A 14,230-nucleotide genomic window follows, 5' to 3' on the forward strand; every position below is an offset into this window, starting at 1 on the left:
TGTTCCAAAGTGGAACACACTTCCTTGGAGTGTAGTGGAATCTCCTTCTTTGGAGGTCTTTAAGCAGAGGCTGGAAGGCCATCTGTCGGGGATGCTTTGCTTTAGAGTTCCTGCATGGCAGGGGGTTGGACTGGATGGCCCTTGTGGTCTCTTGCAGCGCTACGCTTCTACCATTCTAACCCTAGGGATGCCACTGCTTCTTAGTCAGGCTCATAATGGAGGACGTTTTGGAATTCCTCCTGGACAGAAAGCTGGAAAAAAAAGCAGGCTGTGTCCTGGCAAAGGGGGATGCCAGTGGTTGCCCTACCTTGGGCCACCATCCCAAGTAAGGCGGTTTCTGGGGGAGGGGGGGAGCAGAGTGACCAGACACATCCTCTTTTTCCAAGACCTTCCCCACATTTTGACTTTCAGTCCAGGAGGAACCCCCAAAACGTCCTCTATTTTGAAGCACGACTAAGAAGTTGGCTTGACATTTCTGTGGGTGCTCTGAGCTTTGACTGGGTGTCCCCCCCTCCCTTTTCCTGGACTGCCCTCCATATTCTGTGCAGGACTAAGGAGCATAAACATCACACTCCTTGGAGCCCTTTGAGGGGACCAGGCTTTCCATTATTGTTTCCCTCCATTTTTGCGATGCCTCGTCGTCTTCCTTGGGGAGGACACCTGGTAGTCACCCTGCTATGGAACAGGGGTGTGTGTGTTCCTTAAACCCAGGCCCTAAAGTCCCCTGACACACACACACCACACCCAAAATCCCCTTCCTCCTCCACAGGTCATTTGGCCCAAATGACCTGTGGAGGAGGAAGGGGCATTGGGTGTGGAGTTGTGTGTGTGTGTCAGGGGACTTAGGGCCTGGGTTTAAGGAACGAACGAACACACGAACACCACATTGCACACCCCAAATATATATTCAAAGGAAACCAGAAAGGGTGAAGAGGCTAGCTACCAAGGGCTGTGTGTGTTTGTGTGTGTTTGTGTAGCTAGTCCAATCCATCCCTGGTTTTCCTTGCTGCTGCTGCTGCTCTCCAGTCCCTCGGCGAGGCAATGGGGAGCAGGTTTCCTCGCTGCCTGCCTGGCTCTCCTCCTCCTGCCTGGCGCTGCCTTCCCTCCTCTTCAGGGCCGGAGGAAGCAGGGGCTGCCTGGCTGGCTCGGGAGGGCTGCCCTTCCTCCTTCATGTCTGCCGCCAACCCTCCTCCCTGCCTCCTCCCCGAAAGAGAAGGAGGAGAAGCCGGGCAGCGCTTCCCTGCTCGCCCCTTCCTCCTCCTCCTCCTCAGACGCTGCGGGGGCTGACAGCAGCAGCACCTGGGGGGCTTCCCCGGCTCCAGCGCTGCCTCCAAACCCACCCTCCGTCTCTCTCTCTTCTCTCTGGAGTTTCACAGGAGCAGCAAAAGAGGAAGAAGAGGGAGAAGGAGAAGGGGAGGGAGAAGAGGAGGCTGGCTGCTTCTACTGCTGCTGCTGCCTTTTTCTCCTCCTCCTCCTCCTCCTCCTCCCCCTCTTCCCTCTCCTCAAAGTTTGCCCGGGCTCTTGCCCAACGGGGCTGAGGGCTTTCCGCTTGGCACTGAAGAAGCTTGGTTCGGTTGGTTTTCCCTTTTCGAAGAAGGAGGAGGAGGAGAAGAAGAAGAAGCCGCCTTGGAGGAGTCTATTAGGGATTGGATTTGGCTGAGGCGCCTTTCGGGGACCAACTTGGAGGGGTTCTCGGTCTCTCTTTTGGGGCGATGGGGGATTGAAGGGAAGGCTCGTGTGTTGGTCGTCTCTCCCTGCCTCCCTCTGGCTTTTTGGGGAGGAGGGGGCCATGGCTCCTGCGGGGCTGCTCCGGGCGCCGGTGCTGCTCCTGGGGCTTTGGCTCTGGCTGGGCGCCCCGGAGGCAGAGGCGGCGGAGGTGAAGGCGAGGGGCTGCGGCGAGGTGCGGGAGGCATACCGGGCCAAGGGCTTCAGCCTGGCCAGCGTCCCCTTCCAGGAGATCGCAGGTAAGGAGGCCACAAGGGGGGTGGGTGGGTGTGTATCTCTGTGTTTGTGTTTCTGTGTGTGTGTGTGAGAGAGAGTTGCGAAGGCCCATTGACCGGGCATCTCGGGGGCATCGCCTTCGCTTCCCTCTGCGTCCGCACTGCAGCCATAATCCGAGTTGACACCACTTTGGACTGCCATGGCTATGGCAGTTTGTTGTGGCACCAGAGCTCCGAGATATATATATATATATATGTGTGTGTGTGTGTTATATAGATAGATAGATAGATAGATATCAACACACACATGTGCACACATATACACAGAGGAGCTCTGGTGCCACTTATATATATATACACACACACACACACACACACACACATTTACACACATACAGACACATGTGTGAGTGTGCATGTGTAGTGAATATATTTAAAGTGTTTTTTTATCTTCTGAGCCGCCCTGGGTCCCTTTTTGGGAGAAAGGCGGAATAAAAGTGATATATATATATATGTGTGTGTGTGTGTGTGTGTGTGTGTGTAATATATACACACACACACGTATATACACCGAGGAAATCGCATCGCAGTTCTTCTAAACCGGGGCTCCCTCCACCGCATCCTTTCAAAACCAAAGTTTGGCACCAAAGACGTCCATCCTTTTGGCTCCAGACCGAAAAAGAGACCGCCTGCTCTTTCCCTCCAAGCCGTCCTCTCCCCTCTCGGCCAGGGATTAGAAACTTGACGATTTCCAAGCTCCAAACCCCGCTCTGGTGCCCATGGCGACTAAAGCGGTGTCAACCCGGGTTATTTCTGCCCTTTGGACGCAGCAGCCCCCTTCGCCTTGCCTGGATCTTTCCTTCCCTTTCCAGGGAAAAGGAGCGCTGCTTGGGAAGCCGAAGGCTATGAATGGCTTCATTGTGCCTAAGAGAAGATCATTCTAAATAGATCTCTAGGGAGAGGAAGAACCAAGGAGGAGATGGAGAGTTTGGCCAAGAGATGCACTCTTTTCTCTTTTGGGACAAACGCAGAGGGATGAAGGTGGGAGCTGGTTCCTAAGAAGCAAGTTTCTAGTCCCTGGGAGGGAACTGGCTTCCAATCTTGGCTGGGAGGAGGGTGGCTTGGATGGGAAAACAAAAACACAAAAGCCAGGTTGGCTTCCGCTCTGGAATAAATTCCATGTCTAACTTTTTGGTTTTGAAAAGATGCAGTGAAGGAAGAAGCTCCAGTTTGTCAGGGCTGCTGTGGCATTTCCTCAGTGTGTGTTTGAAGGTGTGCATATGTGTGTGGACATATTAGCTGGCAAGCTTTGTGTGTATGTGTGTGATAGTGGTTGCCTTTTGCCAGTAGAGTGTGCTCTGCTTCGTGTGGGATTCTTGCTGTCTGTCTGGTGGAGCACCTGGAAAGGATGAAAGAAAGGTTTGCTTCACCTGAGGAAAAGGAATAGACAACGCTGTACACCTGAGAATGGAAGGATGTAGTGGCAATTGCAATGGAGCCACCCCTCTCCATGCACACCCACCATTTCAACATCATAATCTTTGGATATGACAACTTTTTTCCCTTTTCCTTTGCACCATCGTGGCCCAAAATAATTCTCGTTGGACTTTTGCACACTGGGATCTATGTGCTTCCATCCAAAAAATGGTTAAAGTGCTGGCGCCCCAGAAAAGCAAGCCCATTTGCTAATGGTTATCACACACAAGAGCACAACTTATCTTTAGCCTGTGCCTGTGTATATGGTTGCTATAGTCTAGCATTGTCCAGCCGCCTATTCCCATCATGGAACTACAGGGCCCATAATTCTCTCCCAGCCATGGCTCAGAATGATGGAATTGTCATCCCACCCATCTGAAAGGCTCCAGATTATTTTTGAGGGGGAGTGGTTATAGCCTTAGCATAAGTTCAATATGTGGGAATTAAGTAGAAGAAAGTATGGTCAAGAGAGAGGGAAAAAAGCTATGTGTATGTGTGAGGGAGAGTGTGTAAAAGGACAAGGAATAGTTGTTCCAGTCTAGCAGAGTGAAACTTGCTGCCTGTCAGTTTCCAGCACTGAATTAAGTCATCCACCAAAAGGACTCTTTAATAGTCAAACTCGATGCACGTCAAGTTTCACTTGCTCCTCTCCTCCCTCCGTTTGGGGCTGAGTAACACAATTAATATGGATAGCTGGCTGTTTACTGGGGTATATTAATCATTTTCAGAACACCATAATCATCATCACTATCATCATAATAATGGGTCAATTCAGAAAACAGAAACAAATTTCTAGGTTTAATGTGAATGGGGATTCCTGCATGATTGGGTTTAGCTTTCTTGATTTTGAGGGGACACAAGTGCAGTTGCTGGCTGTCTCTTAACTTTTGGGACTGAGCTTGATGAAATATTAGTGATATAAATACAATGGATGTTCGTATTTTTAAAAAGTCAGTAGGTGTTATAAGTATTGGGATCATGGAAGTTTCCTTTTGCTGCAAATACCAGCTTGGCTGGGGGTGAGCATTACTTTCTTTTCACAGGACTATCATTCTGGGAGAAGAGGGTGGTTAAACTGCTCCCTCACACTTTGATCCTGATGGTATTTAGCCCCATGCCTCCATAGCTGCTGTTCACATTTTTAGAAATGTGAAAACTCACTGCATTCATGCAGCTTGCTTCATATCTAGTTTGGCTCCTTTAAGCTCTGTTTCAGGGCCAGATGATCCTAACAAATAGTTTAAATAAATCCATTTATTGACCATAGGGATGTCCCTATGGTCAATACTTGATGCGTCTGACTCCCAGAAAAGCCACAGTCCTATAGCACAGTATCTGACTTGTACTTTGCATTTATTTAAAGCAGTGCTTCTCTGACATTTTGTGATAAAACACGATCAAAGAAAGAATAGTAAGTGTTATAGAAAGAATAATGAACTGTTTTGGCTTCAACAAAACCTAAACAAAATAAACAGTACATTAAATAAGGTGGGAGGGAGGGGTGATTAACTATAGAAAACCACAACATGACAATGTATACGGACTTGTAAGAATACTTGAAGATGCAAATATATGTAACAAGTAGTAATGTTTATTTTAAAATGTATGAATTACAGATGTTGAATAAAGATACTATATATATATATATATACTGTATATACACACACACACACACACACACACACACACACATATATATACACACACACACACACACACATATATACATACACACACACACACACACACACACACACCAGTGCATCTCAAAGTGATGGTCCATGGGTTGGTATTATCAGTCCATGAGCTTTTGGCTGTTTGTCTGCAGCAAGTTTCCAGGAAAGAAAGAAACAGTAGAAATTGTATTTTGCAAATACTGAGTTGGCCACTTATGGCGCACTAGCTCAGCCACAGTTTTTCTACATGATACTATTGTTCATATGTACAAGCTCTGGGTGGGGACAGAGCTTGGAAGAGTATTTTTAAGACTGCAGGTCCCATTATCCTAGCCAACACAGCCAGGGATGGGAAACCAACAGCCCAGTTGAGATCTTTTGATCATCAGTCCACACCTTTGGCTTTCCTCACTAGGGCAGGTGGGAGTTGTGGTCTAGTAGTATGTTCCCTATCTCTGATTTACATCGATATGACTTAAAGTCAGGATTGACTGGAAAGCATTGCTGCAACAAGCTGAAATAGTTGTGGAAATATGTTCACACAATGCTCTCAACTTTGCCCATTAAAAACAGGACAAGGTGAAAATTCCATTTGTCAGTTCCTTGCTAGCTGTCTAGATCATTATTATGGCCAGGTGGTTAAGGGGCATTACAAAGGGGAACAAATTTCGCTTTCCTGATCATGAGTTTTGATTCTTTTCAGAGCTGGAACGGGTAACTCAGCCCACAACTTCCACTAGTCTCCTTAATAAGGTGTGTACCAGCCATTCTTCCTAACTGAATGGTCCACCTTTGGTCACAGGGGCAGAAGAGCCTTTATCTGAAGCAGTGTGAAAGTTGCTATAGGGCAAGGGCAACTGCAGCCATGGCACACTGGGTTAGGTGTAAATGAGGCTTTTGCATCAACTGCTTTGTACCACTTGTGGTTGAGAGAGCAGGCAGAAGATGGAAAGCTAGTTTAGGTTAGATGGTTTTTTTATTGGGAAAAGCATGAACCTAACAATGTTGCTTAGTAGGAAGAAGGAAGAAATCAGCTAAGCAAGAAGAGAATAGTCCCATCTTAAGACATACTGAGATTTTTGAGACCAGGAAGAAAAGTAAGAAATAGAAGGGAAGAGTCCTTCTTGTAGTAATTTCAAATGGCTCGCAGTGGCTGCTTGAAATTTCCCCTCAAGTTGTTAATCAATTACATGAGAGCCCTTCTCTGACTCAGCCCAAGAGCCTCTGGGTTTTTAAGTCAAGTTTTCTCTGGACTGACTGTGATTTCATTTTAGGTCAGTGATGGATGATGTCTGTTTTTCTTCTGCCTTTTTTTAAAGGCCAACGATTACAGTTTGAATGGCTCAGGTGCTACTCTCCAGCTTTCATTGGAAAGTTTTTGGGTTTGTGGGTGCTTTTGTGTTTGTTCTCCAGTTGTAGATGGCTCTAAGTGCAACACTGTAAACACAGAGAGAAGGAGATGCTTTCAGTATTAACAAAGTAGCAGATGTAACTGATGAGGAAACTAATAATTAATCTTTGTTTTAAATAACTGTATCAGTCATTCTTGAGCCCAATATTACCCTTCATCTTTGCTTTAATACTTGAGTGCCATCGTCTCTCCATTTGATGTGTCTAGAATATGAAAAAAAAGGGGGGGGGGATCCAGGTGTATCATTGTTCACTATTTTAGAAAGCTTCCCTGACTGTTGTTCTGTGAGTTTAATTTAAGCTGATGTCACTTTATTGCAATGGTTTACTTTAATAGTACTGTATACGCATCTGACAGAGGGACTGGGTTATTTTAAGGGAATGTATTTGCCAGCATTCTCTTCTGTGGGTGCTTTGTTTGAAGCAAAACTAAATTTGGAAAGATGTAATGGCATGCAGTGTTGTGATATTCATGTAGTCACCATCCCCAAGAAACTACTGTAACCAACCTAAGCAATTAATGAAAATGTATTTTGGGTCTGATTTCTGTTGGTTCTTATACAGGGCATATATAAATCAACTTATTTCAGTCGTATTTTGCATATGAAATGATGTACTGGATTTCAAAAGACCTTGACTAAGATTCAGTATTAGGTGGTAATTTTTTTTTATTTTCATTGAATATAAAGTTCTGTGGGCATATTCAGAGTTTAGTGATTGAACAGATTAATTGATACCTTTGATACATAGGGTAGAAATGGGCTGAGGACAATGTTGTGTAGAAATGAGCTGAGAAGGATCGGTTCAATTTTTGTGGATCAGTCTTTCACAAATATTGTTTAAGATTTCCAGTGTTTTCCTGAAATAAAGGCATGTTTGGTACATGCCATTGGTTTTCATGTAAAAACTATAACAGAGAATGTCTCATCCTTCAACTGTTGCTAGAGTGTGATTCTTATCATCCCTGTCTTGCGAATGAGAGTCTGTCCTATCAAGGATATATCTTACTGCCATCCAAATTTCAGCACCAATGATATGGCTCTTTCCCATAAAATCCGTTTAGTTTCCATGAAGTCTGTGAACTGAACTCATTCTTTTGCATAAACACTTGCATCGTATTTGACCATTTATGTCCAGATGTTCAAAATACTCCTATCGTAGATTACCTCACCTCCCCCCAAAAAACCCACAGTGATACTAGTGTGATTAGTCATCTGTTTTGTGTTTGTAATACTATTTTTCTTTCTCAGAATATTGTTCAGAAAACACAGCAGTCATGTGACAATAAGCTACTACTTTGTCATTTCATTATATGGGTGTTAAATTGCTAAGTGTAACTTTTTTATGCACCAGCTAGCAAATTTTGAAACAGAACACATACATCTAAATCTGTTTGGGGATTTGCATACACAGAGAATGTGCTGTGTTGCAAATTTCTTTAGAGTATTGGATGTACTGGCAACATTTCCATTATATGGGGGCTATAGGCTGGCCGCACACACGCAGCACTGGGGAAGGGGGACTTTTGCCTGCATAGGTGATGGAGTGGATTGCTAAAATAAGGCTGCTGTATCCATGTAACTTAGAATGTTATCCTTCCGTGCATCATTGATCCACAGAACATTAACTCCAAAATTAAATCAAACTATGTGTAAAATATTAGTCTTCCATATGTTCATTCTCTCACCCCATTTGAGGATTATAGAACTGGTATATTGTAATTCTTTCATTTAAGAACATGTTGGAAATGATGGTTTGGGTGCATCTACACTGACTGAAAGACCAGAAAGTCCCAGATTTTGCTCTTGTTCTTTCTAATTTTATTTTGGAGATCCATATACCTTCTGTTTATCCCAGAATATTTTCAGTCAGCTCCGAGTTCAGTGAGAGATTTTTTATATCAGTTTCCCAGGTTAGTTTATTTTAAACCAATATGAAATCAGATGGATGTGTGATATAGTGGTTTCAGCATTGGACTAGGAGAGAAGAGTTCAAATCCTTGCTTGGCCATGGAAACCCATTGGGTGACCTTGGGAATGTCACACTCTCTCATCCCCAGAGGAAGGCAAGAGCAAAACCCCATGAACAAATTCAGCCAAGAAAACCTCATAATAAGTTCGCCTTAGGGTCACCATAAATCAGAAACTACTTGAGACACACAACAAAATAAAATCTGAAAGAACAGGAACAAAATGTGAGGGTTTTCAATCAGTCCTGGATGTGCTCTTTGACTGTCCGGAACCAGAGTTACTATTGCAATGCTGGGACCTTCTCAGAGATAAAAAGGATGAGAATCTTGCTACTTTTAGGCAATCTACTGAATCAAAAAGGAGGGGGCAGACACTTGTGACTAAAAGAAAGAGTGCATTTCCAGATTCTGTCCCTAGTATTTCAAGATAGTGCTGGGAGAAGGGAAGAAAATCCCAAACCTCTGCCTGAATCCTTGGAAAGCTACCACTAGTTGCAGTATACATTATTTTATTTACTTACTGTCTCTTTATATAGCTGTCTCATAACACAGGATTTCCGAATAACTCATAAAACAAATACTGAGCTAGATGGACCAGAAGGCAAATCCTTCTATTTTTTTTTTTTAAAAATGAAAGTAACCTGAAAGTTATGAGTTAAATTTATTACTAGAATTTCAGAGGTTAAATTGCAACCTTAATTTATTGTCAGCCATATAGAAGATAATATTTCACAATTAAGAGTGCTGAAAATGGAAAGCTGCTTCAGATGTTATAGCAAAAAGTCACATAAGCACAATCCATACCAGGGGTGAAAAGAATATTATTTTGCTGTTCATTTCTCAGTGGAGAAAGGCCTTTCCTGATACTCAAGAAACCCTATTGAGAAGGATGCATGCAGTTGTGATACTATGGAGAGATTCTCTGCACTTCAAGAAGTAGTCACCATCACAGAAATACATGTCTTTTCTTGGCACAGAAATGAGTCTTCTGCATATAAAACCTTGTCTTTTTCTATACCAAAAATGTGTATTTCTGCACAGAGAACCTCACATATTTGCACAGATATACATTCCAAAGCATTCAAAGACATTGGGAACTGCACAGAAATCTCATCTAGCAATGACAGAGGATATGAAGAGGTGCATCTCTAGTCCGTACTTTCCTCTGCTGCAACATCCAAAAAAGAGGATGCTTTGACAGGTCCTATAAGCCTCTGTATTAAGAGGATAAAGTTTCCCACTGTATAACTCCCCTTTTCAATGAAGCCTAACTTTAACCTTGAAGAAATGCATGCACATGCTCAAGCATAACCTTATATGCAAAATGGAAGTACTAGCATTGAAGGGCTGCTGCTTTTCTCAGTCTCACAGAATTAATTTTAACATTGACTGTGATTAAGGAAACTGGAAAGGTTGAGTAAAACTATGCAAAACTATTTTGAAATAGATGTGAACATACCTTAATTATTTATGTTGTGACAGCTGGGTATGGGTGAGCTTGTCTTTTCATAGTGTCATAAAATGCATTCAGCAGCTTTTTCAAGATTCATTGCACCCCATTCCAGATTAAATCACATCTATATAACTGTCAAAAAGTTGTTCACATTAGGTCAGAAGCAAACTCAATGGTTTCTGCAAGTGGTAGCTTTGTCCTTTGTGCAAGGTTGGTGAATGTATGTCTCAGCAGATGTAGCTGGGTTGCAAACTCTCAATGATCCATCACCATTGGCAAATGGTGATAGGACTTGCCAATGAACAGCTTCAGCTATATGCTCCTTGAGTTTCTTTTCCTTTTTCCAAACAGCACTGTGGGCTCCTCCCAGTCCTAATCTTCGTATCTCATGTATTATGCTGCAGTTACATTTTTAATCAAGGAGTGGGAAGGTTAAGAGTCTGTGCATCATTTGCTGCTAATGTGCTCGAGCCATTTTCCTGCCACTGTGCTCATTTTTTTGCTTCCTTGGATATCTTATATACTCTTCTGGAGACTTGGTGATGTTCAAACACCAAAGAGGTCAAGCACTGTGTTAAAAGCTTGGCCATTCTTTTTATACGTTTGCAATAAAGAATATATTAATTTCATTTATATTACCACTTGGCTCTCATAAAAGGTCAGTTTCGGTTGAATGTACAATTACTTGCAAATGGCAAGTCTTATAACAAGTCATCAACAATAAAAGCTTTTTCTGGGCGATTTGTTTTTAAAATTATCACCTGCTGTTCTCTTGACTGACTCTGTGGACCCTGCAGGATCACCCGACTCTCAGCTTGCTTTAAATGTTTTTTTATTTAATTTTGCTTTTTTAACAAAGGGCAGCACACTACACACATTAATCTTGGTTTCTGCTTTGTAAAGTAAGGATTGGTGTAATTACATTAAGGCTTTCAGTTGAAATAACAAGCCATGTACTTAAAACACCATTATAGTACTAAAGGATCAGTGGTCGTATTTCCAACATAGTGAAGTTATATTTTCAGTGAAATATTAGACTTCAGATTACCATTACTACCTACTTCAGCAGCTTCTCCATTTGAATAATTGAGTTATCCTATATAGAACCAAGCATTTAGACCCCAATGTAGTACCAAGGAACTGACAACTCAGGAGCCTTACTGTCTGTATTCAGAGATAGGCCAACTGTTGACTTGCTCTCCAGCTGATAGAGATGTTGCTGCTATAGATGACTAGAAGGTAGTATTATGCTGCAGTCTAACCAGCAAGAGTGTAGTGTAAGAAGCCAGTGGGGTTTTAATCTTACCTTGTTAAGATGTCATCTTTATTCTTGAGTATCACTGTCAGCTGCTAAGCCCTGAGTGCTTTGAGAAACATCTGTGACAGATTCCAACATCAGTATCATAGGCAGAATCTACAAAACAAGTTCTAAGCTTCTCTTGAATCTGCTTCAGTTTACAGTATTTTGGATCCAGGCAGGTCAGCCCTGACTTGCTGTGTCAGGTTTTTATTAGTCCAAACTTGCCTTGTGAGTCACATGGTTGTGTTTCAAGTGTAAAATCAGGGCAAGGGCCATGCCAGCAATATGCACACAAGCAGCGGCATCACTAGGGGTGTGTGGAGGTGTACATCTAGTGGGATGGTACCTCTTGTTGGACTGGCGTAAGTGCTGGGCAAGTGAGAAAGGGTGTTGCCTCCTTTTCTCACTTGCCCAGCACACCAAAAAAGAGTCCTCTGGAGACCATAGCACTGCTCCCCTCAATCAAACCAGGCTGCTAAAGTGGGGTAGTGACCTCCATTTGTGCTCCAATGTGACTATAGCTGTGCCACTGCCCCCTCCAACAGCCCAGGCTGCTGAGGGGCCAGTACCTTCTGTTTGGCCTCTGGCATGGCTGCAGTCACACCACAACCCAAACAGTCTTCTGGAGGCCATGGCAATCTGCTCCCCCACTTCCCCCACACACTGCATGGAACCAATCCCAAGAACACCACTCATGTGTCTTATTAGTATGATGTCCTGCATTGTCTTGACTATGTAGTAGTAGTTTTAAAAAAAACACTCCTCCTACATGTGCTGATCCAGGAAATATTTTTATTCATATTTATACCTACATATTTGTATCACAAGACTTTTTCCTGTCAGTTCTTCGAGAATACCTTTGCACCTCAGGAATGTGTGAAGATTCCTTGTGAATAATACTTGCCCAACATCCACCCTTAATGCACTTTCTCTTATAAATTTTAAATCTGTTGTGGTATGTTTCTTGTGCTTCTAGTGTTATGAATTTGCTCAGTCAGAAGCTTTACTTGAAACAAACAAACATTAACTTTACTCACAAGCATGTAGATGAATATAACATAGGGGGAGTACAGACCGCCAAGAAACGGCGGTCTGCAGGCACCTGTTTTTACTCCGGAGAGACGGCGCAGCCCACAAACGGTGCGCCATCCCACCGGAGTAAAAAGAACCCAAAAAAAAAGGGTTCTTTTAGCTCTGCCATTGTGAGTGTGCCAGTGGCGCACTTGTGATGTAACGGACATGCCACAACGTGCGGATGCTATGCATTCGTTACATCAAAATGGTGGCACCCATATACGTGGGATGCTGCCATTATTGCAACACCGGCACATACTAGGGTTAGGGACTGTGCGGTTGGTGCGCGGTCCCTAACCCTAAAATTGGCACCAGCACAGTGCATTTGAATCGTCTGTTCTGAGCCTTATTTAAGATTGTTTCATAGATGGTATAGTTACAGTATATACAATGAATCAACAATTGCAGATACTTTACTATTCACTTTCCTTTCACTAAATTCTTCTAAACTTAAACTGCCCCCTTCTGCCTCTAAACTATTCCCTTCTGCCTCTGAACCCTTTCTCCTTCAACAGAGATCTGAATTCTGCTAAGGGAACTCTGCACTGAAGCCCAACTGACTTTAACTGCCTCTCAACTGAACTGTTAACTATCACTCACTCCTCCCCTTTATAATCACTCTTCCTACAACAGCCTCTCCCCTAGAGCCAACTTGAATGTCGACTGGCTGTTGGCAAATCAAGTCTGCCTAGTGACTCTGTCACAATTTGCATATGCACAGACTCAAATATCTTGTCAGATTCTCTGTTTGCAATGTGTTTATTTGTATTTTCAACGCCACCTCATCTTTCTTACTTATACATGTTCCTCTGCATTCTCTCTGCTTTTATACAGTACAATGCTATATGTGTCTGTGAAGAAGTATGTCCTGTTGACTTTGGAGGGACCTACTTCCATCTAAAGAGATTCTCTGCAATCCTCATTTTGCTTTGAAAAGAAGGGGGATGGTTGTAGTTGTGGCGGCAGCAACAACAACAGATCTTTACCATGCCAGCCAACCCCTGGTCCCCCATAAGCATCAGCACTTTTGTATCTGCCACACCCATTTGTCCTTGCTGGAGAAGACACTCTCACTCCCCCCATCCTATCCAGCTCTAGTTGTCTGAGGAAAATGCTATGTAGTGATACCTATGTGTTCATATTACCAGACAGGAAAGGGAGGAGGGGGGAAGGTAGTTCCTATGGAACAACAAAATATCAACATGCCTCCTGCCTGCACCCTGCTTACCCTGGTACAAGATCAAAGCTGAAACTAAACTGTAGTGCAGATCACACATAAAAGTACAACAAAAACCTGGGTAACAAGGAGAAATCAGTGTTTGACTTTAGGGGCAGGAAGAAGTGAAGGTGTGATGTGGGAGCCAGCAAATGTCATGCATCAGCAGCACAGGCCTAGCAATGGGGCTGCAATACATTTTCAGCCTCATGTAGATTAGACTAGATCAGGGGTAGGCAACCTGCGGCCTGCGGGCCGGATGCGGCCCGGCAAGGCCTTGGGATCGGCCCCAGCCCAGTCCTGCCGCCGATTGCCGCCGGGGCCTTTGGTGGGGCAATTGTCTATAGAAGCCTCAGAAACATGCATTTATACTAACTTTTTTTTTTAAATCAGCAAATTTTTTCACGTGTTCTCCATTTTTTTTAAAAAAAGTGTCTTCCATTTGAAAATTTTGTCCTACATTTGTCCCAGTTTATTTATATATTTAATTTTTTTTAAAATAAATATTTAATTATTTATTTTTTGGCTTCGGCCCCCCAGTTGTCTGAGGGACAGCAACCCGGCCCCCGGCTCAAAAAGGTTGCCTACCCCTGTTGTAGACTTTTTTTTTTTTTGTTCACTGGGGGAAGATGGGACTGCCTTCTAATATCTTTTTGGGGGGTGGGATGTGAAATAATTCCCCATAAACAGAAAGGCTTTTAATTACCCAATGGGAA

General features: G+C 43.5%; 1 protein-coding gene across 2 annotated transcripts in view; it reads left to right on the forward strand.

The window, feature by feature from the left end:
* Positions 1-1,473: 1,473 nt before the first annotated feature.
* The window catches only part of GPC6 (glypican 6), a 970,469-nt gene continuing 957,712 nt past the window's right edge, over positions 1,474-14,230 (forward strand). For both annotated transcript variants that reach the window (XM_042460070.1, XM_042460071.1), the window contains exon 1: positions 1,474-1,964. In XM_042460070.1, coding sequence (XP_042316004.1) covers positions 1,790-1,964 — 175 coding nt within the window. In that variant the 5' untranslated portion in view covers positions 1,474-1,789. The remainder of the gene's footprint in view (positions 1,965-14,230) is intronic.

Source organism: Sceloporus undulatus, chromosome 3, assembly GCF_019175285.1.
Source record: "Sceloporus undulatus isolate JIND9_A2432 ecotype Alabama chromosome 3, SceUnd_v1.1, whole genome shotgun sequence".
NCBI lineage: Eukaryota > Metazoa > Chordata > Lepidosauria > Squamata > Phrynosomatidae > Sceloporus > Sceloporus undulatus.